General features: G+C 43.0%; 2 protein-coding genes across 4 annotated transcripts; one reads left to right on the top strand and one right to left on the bottom strand.

The window, feature by feature from the left end:
- The first annotated feature begins 1,018 nt into the window (after window positions 1-1,018).
- Window positions 1,019-13,408, top strand: tmem255a (transmembrane protein 255A). 2 transcript variants are annotated; one of them, XM_035649270.2, is made up of 10 exons: window positions 1,019-1,419; window positions 4,448-4,590; window positions 5,148-5,210; window positions 6,620-6,709; window positions 8,302-8,367; window positions 8,516-8,604; window positions 8,781-8,852; window positions 9,259-9,421; window positions 9,602-9,748; window positions 9,882-13,408. In XM_035649270.2, exons 1-10 carry the CDS (start codon window positions 1,353-1,355, stop codon window positions 10,023-10,025), a joined length of 1,044 nt encoding a protein of 347 aa, XP_035505163.1. In that variant the 5' UTR covers window positions 1,019-1,352; the 3' UTR covers window positions 10,026-13,408. The 2 variants fall into 2 exon arrangements, with proteins under 2 accessions (XP_035505163.1, XP_035505165.1); XM_035649272.2 differs by lacking the exon at window positions 8,781-8,852.
- On the bottom strand, window positions 11,553-17,135 carry zbtb33 (zinc finger and BTB domain containing 33). 2 transcript variants are annotated; one of them, XM_035649257.2, is made up of 2 exons: window positions 16,997-17,135; window positions 11,553-15,291 (listed from the first exon to the last, which is right to left on the bottom strand). In XM_035649257.2, the coding sequence occupies exon 2, from the start codon at window positions 15,287-15,289 to the stop codon at window positions 13,394-13,396; it is 1,896 nt and encodes a 631-aa protein (XP_035505150.1). In that variant the 5' UTR covers window positions 15,290-15,291; window positions 16,997-17,135; the 3' UTR covers window positions 11,553-13,393. The 2 variants fall into 2 exon arrangements, with proteins under 2 accessions (XP_035505150.1, XP_035505151.1); XM_035649258.2 differs by lacking the exon at window positions 16,997-17,135 and adding an exon at window positions 16,683-16,704.
- Between the last annotated feature and the right edge of the window lie 239 nt (window positions 17,136-17,374).

The following is a 17,374-nucleotide window of genomic DNA, read 5'->3' on the forward strand; positions in this document are numbered from 1 at the left end:
CTGGTGTTTTAATAGTGATAATAATCATTTTTGTTTGATCATAACTCTTTGAATTTTGTGGTCGTTTTTCACTGTCATAGCTTATATGTCTTCATTATAAGCTATGACATTATATCTCACATTCAATGACATATAATGTCATTGAATGTGAGATATCAACAATTCAAACAAAACGTATGGTATGGTGTTCACTTGTTTTTTTTTACGGACCAGAGAGAATTGTGTATTGTGTATTTGTTTTCAGGTCTTGAAAAACTGTACGACAGGTGTGTGTGTGTGTGTGTGTGTGTGTGTGTGTGTGTTAGTGTGTGTGTGTGTGTGTGTGTGTGTGAGTGTGTGAAGGCAGCACCATACAACACTGTGGGGACTTGTGCACGTGTGCTGCTCTCTGGTCGCTCTTGAACGCAACATCTTACTCCTGACAGCAGGTGGCGCTGGAGGCCCACAACTTTTTTCTGACTTTCTCCGAACCACAAGCATCTCCGGCTCCATGTCACGAACACCAACAGCAGTATAAACCCCATGTAAAAGAAGACACACACTTTAAACCTGATTTATTTGACTTTGGCTGTTGTCACTCAAACGTCTCGTCCCTGCTGTCAGTGATAAACCCTCACGCAGTCTCCATGTATGCTGGTCACAGCTACTTTCCTCTCTTATAGGGATTTTGATTTATTCTTCTTTTTTCGCCCATTACTTATATTTGCTTTTTGGAATATATACAAATAATTTTTCATTTGAAGCTTGTAGTTTGTTGTAGTTACTGTCCTATAATGGCGAAAGACTCGTCTCTCGGTGTTCACATGTATTTTGAATTAAAAATAAATAAAATCTATATCTATATATCTATATCTAATATCTGTAACGTGTGTGAACAGGTGAACAAAAAAAACAACCGTTGGACAGGTTTGTATAACGAACCTGTCGTTGAAACGTTCACGTGCTTTTAAATGAGTTACGACGAGTAAGGGTTTTTTTTGTTTTTTTTGGTCGTTGTTGAGGAGGCCTATGTTTGTGACATGCGCACACGCGGCCAACGGCAGCCGAGCGACCCGCCGTCCGAGCAACGACGCTCCGTGAGGGCTGACACCGAGAGAGGCATCAACAGCCGCGGGGATGTAAATGAGACGGACTCGGGGCTCGGCGGGGCGCGGAGGTTCTCCTGTCCGACGAATGCCACGGCAAGCGAACGCAGCACCGTGCGCGACAATAGCTCACGATTGTATTAAAAAAAAGAAGCAATCTGCTCCCGAATACAGCGCCTGACATTTAGTCGCGATCGTTGATTGATCGATCGATTGATCTGTTTGTTTGCAAGAGGACTCGCCCGGGCGGATCGGCCCGCAGCCAGCATGCCTCCTCCGGCGCAGACCCAGAGCCTCCAATCCAGCGGACTGACTCTCTCTGAAACCAGCGTGGGTAGGTGTGAGCAAGGTCACCGCGTGACTCCACTCTGCAACATCCTCGTGTTTACTACACTGCGGGTTATTTTTTTCCATTGAGCAGCTTCTCTCCACAGCTCGATCGCACCGAGGGTGACTTCTTCTTCTTTCTTTTTTTAAAAGACATTTCTCATCTTTCCTGTTTATTTCCCCTCCTCCCCTCCCCTCACAATACAAGGCAACAGAAGCACACTGGCGGCATCACGTCGCCGTGTTCTCGGTTGGGTGCCTCCGGCCCGGGCCGCAGCGCGTCACTGCAGGTGCGGCGGGCGGAGGGACCTCGCGGACACAGATTGTTGGCAGGATGCTCGCGCTGCCGATGTGGTCCCGTGCATGTGAGGGAGCATCCTCGAATATGCTTGTGTACAATTTGTATTGCAGATACGCGTAATCGTTAGATAGCAGACTGTTCACCGTCGCTGCACTCAGGCGTCTTTGGGAAATCGCAGTGGTCTGCAGCTTTGGTGTTGAGGCGCAAATGTTTTGGGTTTGCTTCGCGCTACAGCCCGACCGATGCATCGGTGGGCCGATAATATCGGCCGATATTAGCCTTTCACAGACATATCAGTATCTGCCCATATTATGGGCCAACTGATTTGCGCGTTTAAAAGGTGCATTTATGTTTACATTTTATGTCAAATAAACGTTTGTTATAGGTTCTATGTATTTGGTTGTAATTGTATTCTCAATTTATAGTTATTTTTATGATAAAGTTTATGGTTAAACTAAAATATCAAGCCTCAATTAAATGTCTTTGTCATAAAAGTTTGATAATGACATCTTAGGAATCAATGACAAATTGAAAAAAAAAATATATATATATATATATATATTGGCAAATGTATCGGTATCAGGAATCTTGTACGCCCTAATATCGATATCAGCAACGGCCCCCAAAAAGCCATATCGTTCAGGCTCTACTTTGTACTTTTTATTCCTAGATATTTTTTAAAAAGTCCAAACATGCACTCCCAATGAACTTACACGCTTTTTCTATGTGTGCATAGCATCATCATAAGAAACATCATTTTGTATGTGAAGATTGGCTGAAAAATCCCCAGTATTGTTGATGCAAACCAACTGTCCCTGTATGTTAAACTCATTTGTGGATGTGTCCTGTTGGTCATTTGTCCATTTCCTGCTGCTTCCCCCTCAGGTTCAGGTCAGGTTTTAAAGGGAATTGAGTTCATGCACTTGGTAGATAAGGCCAGGCCTTATCACCTGAATCACCTGCCTCCTGAGTTACAAATGGAGGAAAAATGCACAGCTCATTCTCTTATCGATCTTCAGGTTGGTGCATCAGTATTCAGAAGCAGTTTTATCCACCGACTGATCAAACATAACATGGAGGTGACTTGGCTGATCCCTAATGAGCTTTGATCATAATCTCTCACAGAAAAAATAGAAACGGATCGTTTCTGTCACACAACCAGAGGCAGGTGGAAATTTCTCTTTCTTTCACAGTGTGGTTCGTTAGTCTGACAACGGCTGAAATGAAGGCATTCCAGAGTACTGTACATGGCCACACCCACCAGTCTCTGTATCTCTTCAATTTTTAAAGTCTGATGTCACTAAAAGGCCCAGAACACTAGAGAGGACTTTCGTGCAGAAGCTCCTCTCTTTTTCTTTCTCTTGAGTAATGACCTCCGGGAGGCGATCCAGAAAAATCTAAGAAGCAAAATCTCTACATTTTGTTTTTAGTTCATGGTTGTCGAAATTATTTATACTATTTGTACTATATTTAGGTTATTTGACTCTGAATGCAAATCTCACACACACACACACACACACACTGTAGAGAACAATACACCATACAAACGTCATGCTTACTCCACAGATTCTCCAGGAGATGAGCTGATTATTAGACTTTTTTGTGCCACGCTGCAAACACTTTCATAATAATGAGAGAAAACAGACTCTCGAGAAATTGCGTTTCACTCCTTAACGCTTTGGGCTAACAAGCTGACATTGGTTCCAGATGTGTCGCATGCAAAGACAAACATGCTGAAATGGAAAGTCTTTGTTAATGAATGACCTCATTTTCCGAACCAGGAGGAGCTGACTGTTTGATAGGAACTTTAAACTCACTCTTACTTACACCACATATACTCAAGATGGAGTAGATGAGCTGGTTTTGGTTAACTGAGGAAAATTTATATTTTTATAAATTTTGTTAGCGGCATTGATGCCAAAAACTACTCGCACTGCAGGCGTATGTGTCTTTTTGTCACAGTTGTTGACTCATATCTGTAGAAAAAGCCTACTAAACATCAATGTCATAACATGTTTTTTGGTGCATTTTTCATCTGCTCCAAGGTTTAAAAACAACAACATTTAATTGGAAATGGCTGCAGATAATAAAATCAAACAGACCTTTAGCTTTTGCCCTTTATTAAACCATCTATGATGATTTCTTCTCTTTTTAAGAAATTTGCATTTGTAAGGTTAAAATTGTTTTTTGTTTTGTTTTATATGGTTTAATTTAAGGGTCTAAGCCAAGTCCTTTTTTACAACTGTAGTAATAAGAAATGTATTCCATTACTCTGATTACAATATGTTCACATTGTTAAATAGTAGATTTAAATTCGTCAGTTTGTGACACACAGTCACACAGGCTGTAATCTTCCCACTGGTTCATACTGGCTGCCAAAAGATCCCTTTCTACACTCCACAGTCCTAGTTCTGTGCAAATGTGTTCGAAAAAATGGTTTTATTCCAAATTTACTCCCTGTTTCGTGTGAAATGACCTGTTCTTGTTGCCTGTAGACTGTAACTTTTGAATTCATACATAGACCGACATGCAGGGCATCTTCAAAGCACCGTAGAAGCTTCCGATAGATTAAGCCCCTGATGGTCCAAGGGACAGAGCCACAGAGGCTCCAGAGGCTCTTTAACTACACTTCCCATTACATTAGCAGGCTCGTCTTCTAATTTTACATCACTTTGACGCTCGCGTCACAGTGTGTGATGTCGGCAGTGACGTCCGCTGATTTGCTGTCTTGCAGGCTCCTTCAAGAGGAGAAAGAGGAAATCCATAATAGTGACGGCGATGCTGCTAATTGTGTCCGTGCTCATCCTCATCTTTGGCCTGGCAGCGACCACCCGGACGCAGAACATCACGGTGGGCGGATACTACCCAGGAGTCATTGTGAGTACACACTCACACCTTCGCAGCAGCAGCAGGCCCGGTCCCGGTCAGAGTTCATAATGAGTGTGGGTGAAGTCTTGCCGCTCCTGGACTCTGATGAACATAATTACTGAAGGTCTCTGAGCGGTGAATTTTACCCCACATTCATTATTCAGCATCGCTGTCATTAGAGGCTGAGTGATGCAGAGTATCTCTGTCCATGAATCTGTTTTCCTCGCAGTACTCGGCTTCTAACGTCCGGCTTCGCGTAAAGAGCTGCCCAGGAAAGCAGCCAAATGTGAAGCTGCCTCCTGCAACTTCAACCTCAAATTCATCACATCGATAGCCCAAATTGTTAGATCGTGTTGAATTTTACGGAGATTTATTGAGAGATTACAAAAAGTGCAGGACAAAATTGAGAGAAACTTTGATCTTAGGAATCCTCAAATCACACGAAATGAATCTTCCATGTATTTCGCTCATCTATAAAGGTGAAGAGTTAATAATGTATATAACGCATGAACGTGAAATCAGGTCAAATTGATAAATGCCCTAACAGCTATTTTCTCTCCCCTCAGCTGGGCTTTGGATCTTTTCTGGGAATTATCGGCTCTCATTTGATAGACAACAAGAGGCAGATGGTAAGAGGATTTATATTACCTCTGTGCATTGAGATCACTTCCAGTGCTCGCTGTCTCCTTGTCTCAGAACACTGTTATTAAACTGAGCGTGAATCCACGCTACCTTTAAAACAGCATACAGCTTGATTAGGTTGTAAACGTGACACTATATACGAACAGAAGACCCGACCCAGACTGCGAGTCCCACTTGGGCCTGAGGAGGTTCGTGGTGTGCATCAGAGCAAGTGTCCCGGGCTTCAGGGGCGATGCAGTCAAAAATAGAAATAGGGTGTAAGTGGAGGAGGACTGATGTCCACTGTGGAATGTGGAGAAGGAAACTGCATATGAGAGGCGGGAGGTGCCCGGGCAGGAACTGTCAGAGCTGAAATGAAGAATGAGTTTGTACCGCGACACCTTTTCCCATACCGCAGCAGAGTTGAGATGCCTGGAGTCGCAGGCAGTGTGTGCGTGTGTGTGTGTGTGTGTGTGACAGGAGCGACTGAGCTGTGGCACGTTACACTGCGTTATACCTCCCATAACGTCGTTTCCCATGAATTGCAAACGGCCCGTTGTTATTTGTGCTTTGGAGTGATATTTTTCACGAGAGCCGAAGTTATTAGTTGATCAACTGAAAATTTTTTCAGTGTAATTGAATATAATTGCGTTTGGGGTATATGTGGGTGCTGTTTTCATCAAATCTCTGATGTTATACTGTAGATAGGGCGTGATCTGGGCTGTGTGGGTGTGCGTTGATCAGATTTTATTGTCAGAGTCCTTGCATCGTGGGCAAACCACCCCAGGACTGTCGTCTGGCATGAATTTAAATTGTGTTAAATTGTGATCAGCGCGTGTTATTGACTGGAGTCCCGTCAGCAAGAGGAAGGCGGACAGAAACAAAAAAAAATGAAATCTTTCATTCAATATAACTGAAAACTGTTTCGTAGTTTGGTGGAAAATGTTTGTGAAAGCCAGTGTAGAGGTCTTGGCATACCGGCGAGTTATGCCGTAACTCGCTGTAGAATCTGTTTGCGTCAGTTGCACTGCCTCCCCCCTCCTTCCGAGCTGGGTCGGCTGCAGACAGGGTGGGGTGATGTGTAATTGAATACCGGCTGTCATTCATTGAGTAGTGAAAGTGCCTATAGAGAGCTGGGCACTGTGCCACTCTTGAAACGCCACTGGAGCTGGGTGACAACCACACTGCTCTGACACGGCTGTCCTCTACCCGGCCCGGGACCCCCCTCCGCGCTCCTCCCCATTCAGAGGATTCACACTCAGGATGATGCACATTAGCACTGTCAATGTAACCCGTCACCAAGGTGCTGAGAGCAAGCAATGAAAGAAATTCCACATTTTCGATTGAAATTGAATGTCTTCTAGAACAAATAAAATCACGATGAAGAGTGACGCCCGTGCTCTGTTTTCTTTCACAGCTAGTGGCATCTATTGTCTTCATCAGTTTCGGAGTGGTGGCCGCCTTCTGCTGTGCTATTGTTGACGGAGTTTTTGCTGCGAGGCACATTGTAAGTATCACTGAAGCTTCTACTTATTTAACTAAACTAATAAATTATGGATATGCATTACACTTATGCCCCGACTTATAACAATATTATTAATCAATGCCAACCCCATTAAAGCTTAATACACTCCGTCTGCATTACACGTACAGTTAAACATATGCCATTCTGCAAGGGCATCGTTCACACATGACGGACTGCAGCAGCTGCCGCACCCTTCTCAGCGAGACAAATATATTTTGTGCTACAGGGAGATTATTCTCTGTGACGCAAATTACACGAAACACTAAATAACCACTAATGCACTCTTAAAACAATTAGGCCAAAATGAATTAGGGATGGTTGAAAATGGAGAGCGGGACCATTAGCGGACTTTCATTCGCCAGTGAAATGGAAAATAGAAACTTTCCTTTCAATTTTTTTTAAACAACAAAGAGGCCCCACGGTGGAATGAAAGAGACATATAAAGAACAATATGATGCAGGGACAGTTCAGATGGATGTGGGTTTACATTGTTATTTTTCTCACGTCACACTTTACTCTCGCGTCTTAAAATTAAATTCATGATTTTAATTCAAGGCACAGACAACTCTTAGTTTGTCAACACCACTTTGGAGACAACGGAGCAGACGAAAGAAGTTTGTACATTGAAGCTCCTACTTTGTTTTCAGTGTTGCAATTTGGACAAATACTCTTGAGTTTAACATCAAGTAGTATTAATAAGGAGGCTGGTTGTATTATATCACTTTCCTTCTGCCCCTAATTTTGTTCAACTGGATTCTTATTCTCTTGTGAGATAAAGTTGTTTTTTTTATCTGTTCTGATGTTCCACCGTCTCCAGGTATCTAATCCCAGTGATGGAAATGGCCCATCACTGGGATTAGATACCCGGAGAACGTTAGTCTCATCCTTGTTTCGGTTACGCAATGGGTGACGCAGTTCCTCCATGCGGTAAATGGAGTCGTCGTTTGTCCACAAAAAAAACGCGTCCCGGGCGCAAAGAGAACAATATGGTGAAAGCATATGGCTTATAGGGACCTATTATTATTATTATATTAGTGCGGCTGGTGTCATTTTTATATCTCTATTACAATGTGCAGTTTTAACAACATAAGCTTTGAGCCAATACGCTTTCTATTTCGGCTTTTAAAAAAAGCTTACTCTCTCAAGAGTTAAAATTCAATTTTAACTGAGAGAAGTTCACAAATGCATAATTAACCCCCATCACATCATCCTGCTCTGAATAAAGGCAGAAACAGTCAGTCAGATACTCAGACAACATATGAACACATGAAATATTAACTAAATTGCCTCTGGAAAAAATAAAGAGGAATCTGCAAAATGCATTTTAAGAAAAAATGATCATCGATATTGGGATTTTGTGTCAGTGCTCGCCCTCTGGGTTGGGATCCACAGTTGAACAAACACAGGTCCATAGTGTCTACATCCAGTCGTATGCGCCTCACTCACTGGTTAAGGTTGGGGAGCACTTAAGAAAGGTTTCCATTAATCATGCAGCACGAATCAAGTAAACTTAAATGCACTATTAATGAACTGTTCAGGGATACCCTATCAAACTGATGTTTATTGTTATGCAGGACCTCCGGCCTCTGTACGCCGGTCGTTGTGAGTATCACTCCAGTGAGACGGCGTCTGACCGCGACGTAAGAAACACAGTTTTTTTGTCACTTGGAAGTTCACAGAAATAAGCTCAGTATCTCCGACCTGTGCACTCTGTGTCTGCCATGAGTCGTTTAGCCATGACATTGTGGGGGTCTGTGATTGGTCGGTCAAATAATTTCTGACCTTCAGGTTCCCTGTTCCACAACGTCGCGCGCATCCTGCAACCTGCGTGTGAAGAGCAACACCTGTTACTGCTGCGACCTCTACAACTGCGGGAAGTGAGTACGCTGAGTGGCCCAACAACTTCCGAGTCTATGGCTATTGGCTATTGGCTTTTGGCTGTGTTTGTTTGAATTCTTGCTTCTGTGCTGCTGTCCCACTTTTGTGGAAGAATTTCTTTGCGTTTGATTGTATTAGGACAAGAATGTTTATTTTCTTTTAACCTTTGTTTCAGAGAACATCCTCTTATGGGACCTCAGAATAAAGATGTTTTGAAAAAGTTTAGGAAATCATCCATGATTTGGAAGTAGGTCCCTTTCTTCTAGACCCATAACAGCCATTCATGATGAGTGACATTTACGTGTTTTATGATACAACCCATAGTAGAAATAGTCTTCTGCCATTTCCTCTGCATATCCTGTTTGTGTCTGACCAAAGATTCATGCCTGTCCTCATCTGTGTCTCCCAGCTCTGTTATAAATATTTAATGGTGTCTCCTCTCAGATTTAGACTGAAACCATGTGAACCTTTATAACCATAAATCAAAACCTGTCTTTTGTCTTTCACTGTGTGCTGATTACAAATGCTCAAAGCTTGTTGCAGTTTTTGTGTGTAGTTGGGGAAAAAATAACAAAAAACTTAAAAAGAACCTGCAGGTGAATTTGTGGCTTGACTGCGGACTGTTTTCCTCCCCGTCCCACCCACTGGGCTAGCCGTGTAGAGGTGATTGGAGGCTATCATGAATACACGGACGTGAAGAGCTGCCAGGACGTTGTGCACCTCTATCACCTGCTGTGGTCCGCGACCATACTCAACATCGTGGCCCTCTTCCTGGGCATCATCACCGCGGCAGTACTGGGAGGCTTCAAGGACATGGTGCGTCAAGTCATTGATATTTTCACAGGCAGAAATAGACAAAAATATTGAGAAATTTTGTGAAAATTTGCCCGTGAGATATTTAAGATGTGTAATGATGCATTCATCAGTATTAGCTGACTCTCTGCGTGTAAACCTTTCCGTCTAATGTCTGTGGATTGATGGATACCTCTTTGTCAGACTCCCTCTACCGCCTCAGAGAGCTCATCCGAACCAGAGGCCATCACAGCTCCGGTCCTCACAGCACCTCCTCCACACAACACTTCTCTCAACTCATATTACAACACTGCCCCCTGCCTGCCGCCTTACACGGCATACGACCTGCAGGTACAGTGCTGCTGCGTGATATGCACAGATGAAAGGTGTCATTCAAAAAAAATTCCTCAGGCAAAATTAGAATTGTGAAGCCGAACTCTAACATAAACGTGTCATTCTGATCGGTGTTGCGTCTCTCCTGCAGGGCTCCTACACGATCCCCGACTCGTCCGGCCTCTCAGACGACTCCCAGTCTGGAGCCAGCCACCTGTGGCCCACTATGATCCCCCCGCGCTACTCCCCTCCCCACAACCACCCTGATGAGAAGCCGCCGCCGTACAGCCCCTAAAGACGGCGTCGGGCACAGGAAACACCTGAAATGCTATCAGCGTGTTTGTAAGCTGCTGAATGAGTGGTCTGAATGCACAACGCCTCCGGGCTTTTCCTCACAATCGTACGGAACTGCAGTCGGAGGAAAGGTGGTGGTGAGGGGGGACGATTGGCCACAGAGCACACACTAACTTTGAGTTCAACTTTGAGTGTCACTCACACTCTAGCCTGCACTGTTTGTATATATATGTGTGTGTGTGTGTGTGTGTGTGTCTCTGCGTGTGCACATACACATCGATCGAGAGAGAGAGAGACAACCAGTTCAAAGCCCGGACTGTTTACACATCTATCTGCCTTAATGCAAATGGACTTCCAGTGCTGCAGCACCTGGAGCCTGGAGGTATTCTGTACAAGGTCATTTCAAAAAGAAAAAAAAACTCTCCTCCAGCTCGTGCTTTACAGTACGTTCACCTCTCTTCAGTACACAATGTAAATGCTTCCTGCCTCAAGTGGTACTGATAATAACTTCGTAACTGTTTGCACTGTGAGGTTCTGGACCGAGTTAGATGGAAAGCTTTGGTGTCTTCTACCCCGAATAAAGATCAGTTAGAATTGATTTTTTTTTAAAAACTGTAGAGTTGTAGGCCCAAGCAGTCAGTTATTAGTGTCAGTGTGCATTATCTGAGGTGACATTCGTTCACAGTAACGGAGGTGTTACATGCCCATAATGTATGTAATCGTAGTATAATAAACAGACACTCCTTCAGCAGTTAGGCCTGACGGATCATGGTGCCTATTTATCAACTCTTCACTTTACGATTTAAGAATAGTCTGATCAGTGTGTGGTGAACTTTGCAGACGCAGTGTCAATAAGGAGCTATTCTCCCAACAGGCACTGTTGAGGAAATACAGTTAACAATTACACCCTGAACCCCATTTATTGTATTTTACACCAAAAGCTGCGAAGCAGGTAAACACATGTATGTCTCTCTCTTTGTAAGTAGCACGAACGTCACGTCAACAAGCTGAGATGGGTTTTCTTTGTCGGGAATGATCTTTCTTTGAAATGTATTTTTTTTTATTTGAGCTTGACGACATAGATATACATTTATAACCTGTATATTTGAGCATATTTACACATCTTTGTGAGGAATGATCCGAGTTGGAACAGTCAGTGCTGGATTCACTGCTATGAGATCATTAAAGCTCATTAAAAAGTCAAAGGAGGAGAAGTGTTTGTTTCAAGTGTAAATTCACTCCCGTGTCCATGAAACCGGTCTCTGTCAGCTGTAATCACAGCTTTTTATAATTTAAATCACACATTCATTGGGACTGATAATTTTATTTTTTTTTGCCATTAAAAAGATGTTTTGTGTGTCAGATCGTACGTTTAATATTTCCAATTCCACCACTCAAGTCGAGCCGGAAATATCTCTTCGGATGAGTTTTGTGGCCCCAATTTTGAGGTAGTACAAGACTGCAGTGACACAACACAGTATAATAATTAAATTGCAGATGTTTATATGCTGGTAGTGCAAGACAGTCGTTTTAAAATAGTAAAATAATTTATTTACCATCACATAATTCTCATTGCCAATTGACAGAAAATGAACATTTTGGTAAATGTCAAAAGAGCCATGTGTTTAATAGCTATTTCAGTTTGTCTAACTTATAAACCTAATAAATAAATTTGAAACTGTAAAAAAACAAACAAGTTAGCACAAATATAAACTTTACATCACAAAACCCATGTTAATCTGTGAAAAAAAAAGGTAATTCTGCAGGTTTTTATTGAATCACGTGAAGTTGAATAGAATCCCCTACTTTATACTCATACTGACCAATTTACTACCTTCTGACACAATGAAAAAAAAAACTGAATAAAAAAAAGATTATACAAAAGAACATCTTCTGCGTGATCCAGCACTAAGTGCTATCTGTGTGGACTGAAATGATCCCAAGTTTGTGAACCCAAACTTCACATTTGGATGCAAAATCTTTTTCTCGGTATGTAGCCGGCATTAAAATATACAGCATTGAAATCATAGGGAATAAAAATGTACATCAAAATAAATCTGATGTTTGATGGACATTTTTTTTTAACCCTAATTGTTCACAAACCATTACAAAAAAAAAGAATTAAAAAAAAGCTTCTTCCCTGCCACATTACCCAGATGCGGGATCGCCAACAATCATATAATGGAAAAAAATATTTTCAGATCATATTCTCTTTGTACAGAATTGGGTCTCAATACAGACCAGGAATGATAAGTGAGACATTGTGTATTTTATAAGGATCATAAATTAATTAATTTATCCTGACCAGAGCAGAAGTCACCTGGATGCATAAATCATCAACGGAGGTTTCACACGCTCACGTCGGTAACTTAAGTAGGACACTTGATTTCTATTTCACTGAATGGGTCTCAGCCTAATGTCATTAACTGAACCGGGAGACGTTGACTAAATGTTTAAAAAGAAACAAGACGGTTAAATCTACATGTTACATTTCAAATGCTTTGTGCTTCAGATCCTTTAAAAGTGTTTCTCCCTGTGTTGTAGTGATTTTACTGCCATGGTCGGGCCGCGAAAACTGAAACCTCGGCGCTGCGGCGCCACCCGCTAACACGTCTCTTGAGGTGTCGACTAGTGATGTGCAGCCTTCACCATTGATTTAATTTTCAATTAACAGAGCCTGGAATTTACTTAACAGAAAACCCTGATTTTTTCCCGTGCACACACAGAAGCAACAGCTAGCGGACCGTGAGGAAATATTCTCTGATTTTCACAAAATGCGTGTTGCTTTAGAATCGCTTACTGCCCCTTTAACTAAAGTTTTCTGGCCGATACAGAATTTTGAGGCTTTGACTTGTTCATATGGTGAACATTTAAACATGTCATTTTTTTTACCTTTTTATTACAACTATTCGAGTTAAGCACTTGTTTCTCTTGGGCGGTTTTTGATTGTTACGCAAAGATTTTTTTAATTGTTAATTTAAACTCCTTTAGTGCCCGTGTCATTATCATTTACTTCAACGATACCAAAGATCAAGGCTATTACATAAGCAGAGTCACATCTCGTTACACTTCCTTCACCTGCAGCGATTCACTCTGCCTTATTTATTTTTGACTGAAGCCGGCACGACTTACAAATGAGCATCTGTTTCCTGTTTGCACCTTTGATTAGTTTTGACCATGTGGACCTGCATCATCATGATTAGAACAATATTTAAAAAAAATATTTTACAGAAAGACTACCGTGGCCGAAGCTTATGCTTTAACTTACTTTGTACTGAAGAATATTATTGACATGGAACCAAAGAGGAAATAATATGGGGGGGGGGGGGGGCACCTAAAAGGCACAGGTAACTGAGCATCACGTGCTGCTCAGTAGGTCTCTGGTATAACAAAGTCAAACTCTGTGTCACCCTGCGGAGGAGTGTTCACAGTTGAGCCTGGTCGGATGTGTGCGTCGGGGGGCATGTGTGCGTCGGGCTCGACGAATATGTCGTCCCAGTTCAACATCCTGCTCTGGGTCGAAGAGTGGACGTTGTCGCCGGGGGGGGTTATGTGATGCACGCTGCCGTCCTCGGAGATGACGGGGACGCCGGGCATCTGAGTCGTCCACGAGTACGGCTTCATCTCCACCGTTTTGCACGGCAGCAGGCGGTACAGGTTGTTGTTGGCCTCGTCCTTCTCTTTCCTGCCGCAGGGATCCTGGTTGTGGGCTTGCTTGCAGTGGGTGGACAGTAACTGGTAGTTTATGAACATTTCATTGCACATCAGGCACTGGTACCTTCTCTCTCCTGTGTGGTGGATTTCGTGTTTAGTTCTGTACTCGGCCAGGGCAAAGACTTTGTTACAGTAGCGGCACGGGTACTTCTTTTCCCACGAGTGGGTGTTGAAGTGGCGGCGAAGACTCGTCAGACACACGTAGGGGCGCTTACAGACGATGCACACGTAGAATGTCTTCCCGTCCATGATCAGCTCGTAGTGATCCTCCAGCTCAGTTTTGCCCTTCTTCTTGTTTGGGCCGGGGTTCGGTGACAATGGGGCTTTTTCAGAGGGTTTCAGAGGCGTTGACATAAATGATCTCTTCCCTTTACTGGCTTTAGAGCCTCCTTCACCTGGGTCTTCCTTCACCGGGACAATGTCATAAGTATTTTCTCCAATATTGGCGTACACTTTACAGCCTGAAGAAATTGAATCGATTTCTGTGGCCGTGTTGAGCGTCACTGTCTTTTTTGCCGCTATCGCTGATTTGGGGGTGTTGGCCTGACTAGCTGGTCTTTCAGAAACATCTAGGAGCCTTATTTTGGAGAACCCCTTCTGAGTTGAAGTGGAGACATGTTTTTTGTGGACTCCCATTATATCGCTGTTTTCTGAAGACTGGGGGGCACTCGAGGGCTCCGGGTCGACGCTGCTTGAACTGGCTGGTGTAGCGGGAGCACTACCTGAGGAAACTCTGGCAGGGGAAGACAAGTTGTTTGAGCTGGAGTCCGGACTGTGCAGGGGGCTGCTGGGTAAACTGGGGCTAGGAGAACTGAAACTGGGAGTCTTTGCTGCCAATGCTTTCACAGTGTGGGTTCTCTCGATGGGTGTGGCTTTATCTTTATCTTTCTCTTTTACCACTGCATGATTTGATTCTGTATTTGCCTCTGATGTAACTTTTTTCGAATCAGCTTTGTCCACATCAATGATCTCCCCAGAGTTGGCTTTCTGACTCACTTCCTGAGCATCTGTTTGTGAGACAAACATGACGTCGCTGTCCGAGTCCTCGTCACTATCCGTAGGTTTGCTCGTCTGATTGAATTCCTCTGCAGATATCGAGAAGGACTCCGTGATGATCGGCATCATCTCTGGGGACGTCTCACTTTTGTTTTCTGGCTCTTTGGACAAACCAGGCAGCCCCTTAACTTGTGACAATGGCGACGCCAAGTTCGCAATGAACTTCACTCCCAGAATCTGTCCTGCATTTATGAGCTCCTCCAGCCTGTCGGAGCGAACACGGACAATCTTGGAGCTGTACATGTAGTTGAGAATCTCCTCAAATATTTCTGCCTTGATGAAGTTTAACTCGATCACTTGTCCAGCTACACTGAAGAGCTGGTGGAAATATGTGCTCGATGCAGACAGGATGGTTTTGTGTGCTCGGAATTTCTTGTCCTGTATGATGATGGTGACGTCACAAAATAATCCATGATTTCTCTGCTCGTTCATTGACTTCAGCACCGTTGCTGAATACTGAGTGTCAGTGGCAGATATCAGCTTTAGACTTGGCATGTCTGTGGAGGGAGAAAATAAGACACTTCTAAATGTACAGCAAATGGAAGGTAACAACACTATTCTGACATGCACAACACAACATGGTGCCTCAACAAAATATGCAGTTATGGAGAATTGCCACATCTCGCGTTTCCAGTTCTTCACAAGCTGTCAACAACTGGACAATAAAGAGTTTGTTCAAGTTTAACCTCATTCACCTCTGTCTTAGTTTTCTACTTTACATATTACTTACTATTTTACATAACCTTAATAACATCACAGCAGAGAACTCCGCCTCCCCCTCAGTTTGTTTTTCGCGCATGTGAACGTGATGGTGATATAGACAACAACAAACAATACAGACAAAGGTTGGCAGCTCTGATACTGTACAGTCTATTAGCTTGCTAAAACCGTAGCATTCTAATTCATGTCCTACATGCATGAGCTCTGTTTTCTTTTTCTGTGTGGAAACTCCCCTAGACTAGTGTTGATCCAAAGTCACGGTTGTTTAGGCTGTAGAGTAAGGTGCTTTCCAATAAAGCCCGACTGATAGAATATTTCTGAGGCCAACGTTGTATTGTTGTAATAAACAAACACGTGACAGTGACAGAGTTTTGTTAACCAGGTAAATGAATTGTCTATTTGTCTCTTCCATGCTGAAATTCCTTGTAACTTACCAGTCAACAGCGTTGTTAGTTTATTATGGACATACATAATTCAGGAGTCCTGCAATAAACTCGGCCTTAGTGTTCAACTTGTGTTGTTTTTTACCAGCCATCTTTGCACTGTACTATATTATATTTGTTAGTGTATAGTAAACTATTGTATACAGTCATTCTACTTCATCTTATTTACCTTAGATTTTGTTTTCTTGTTGCATTTCTTACATTTACCCCCTGCACAGATCAATAAAGTTACATCATATCTTATATATCGTACAGAGGTGACGATTCAGCTGCATGATACTTTTGCAGGATGAAGTGATGGTGTTGAGCTGCATTGAATTGCACGGAGATGTGCTCGTCACTTAGCTCACCGTCACTGACGTACACAGGGTGGACAAAATAATAGAAACACCTGTCATCTCAACAGAGCACCGCTGACTGCAGCCTCCAGCGGGATCACACTGATGAGGCGACACCTCTGACACGCGTGTCTAATAGAGACTCGGTTTAATGCAGGGCAGGTCCGTTGCACACACAATAGCTTGAGCTAACTATGCATTATGACTGGCTTGTGGTAGGAGGCAGTTACACGTTCATTATCACTGGAAAATTGCTTTCAAGTCCTCTAACAAGTCGTGATTGACGAGACTTTGATGCGAACGGGAAGGACGAGAGCACGAGAGTGAACAAACGCCATCGGTGACGGTTTTGCGAGTCATACAGCAAAAAAAACCCAATCATGTTACCTGAGCTAGCGTTAGCCACATGCTAGTTTGCCAAAGTTGTAGCAACTAGCTGGATTGATGGAACCCGTCGCCATCGCACAGGCGCGGAACCACGTGTGTGTAACTTTAGGGGGCGATCGTTTACCATAAGAAGAGATATTATTTCCGTTGTTAGCCAAGCTAACAAAGGGGAACGCTAGCTAACGCTGCACTCTTCCTCATTAGGAAGGAGCCCAGCGCGGCCTAGCATCCTGAGAGCTACAAACACAGCACCTGTGTGATCATAGGACGTTCTTTTTTCCCGAGCTTGTAAATTTAACAGAAATGCCGTTTACCTGCAAACTTGATGTTTTCAACCAAGACTAAGCAGAGCAGCCACTAGCTCCTGGTGATAATAACTTGTGTTGCCACAAACAATAGCTGACAACAGACAGCCCCTTGCTGCTCCCCGCTCGCTGACCGGCCACAAGGAGTCGCTGTGGTGTAGCATTAACAGCTAACACACAATTCAAACAGTCCACGGCATTATAAAAACACAATGCTATGATAAATTATAATAAAACAACAAAAATATAGTACAATGAAATAGTGTCCGAATTATTATTTCGGTGGAAAACGATTTATTTTTTAGAATCGAGATAACCACTAGTTTGAACCTTCAAAATAAAAGCGCAGATACGTCTACTGTCTCAACAAAAACGAGATGATAAAAT

The sequence above is a fragment of the Scophthalmus maximus genome, chromosome 9, assembly GCF_022379125.1.
Source record: "Scophthalmus maximus strain ysfricsl-2021 chromosome 9, ASM2237912v1, whole genome shotgun sequence".
NCBI classification, from domain to species: Eukaryota; Metazoa; Chordata; class Actinopteri; order Pleuronectiformes; family Scophthalmidae; genus Scophthalmus; species Scophthalmus maximus.

What these genes read in the sequence shown, in the direction of transcription:
- tmem255a (XM_035649270.2), top strand. Translation starts at nt 1,353, where the DNA reads ATGCCTCCTCCGGCGCAGACCCAGAGCCTCCAATCCAGCGGACTGACT. An exon ending in GATACTACCCAGGAGTCATT is followed by an intron (nt 4,591 to 5,147) that starts GTGAGTACACAC and finishes CTCTCCCCTCAG; the next exon opens with CTGGGCTTTGGATCTTTTCT. An exon ending in TTTTTGCTGCGAGGCACATT is followed by an intron (nt 6,710 to 8,301) that starts GTAAGTATCACT and finishes ATTGTTATGCAG; the next exon opens with GACCTCCGGCCTCTGTACGC.
- zbtb33 (XM_035649257.2), bottom strand. Translation starts at nt 15,289, where the DNA reads ATGCCAAGTCTAAAGCTGATATCTGCCACTGACACTCAGTATTCAGCA.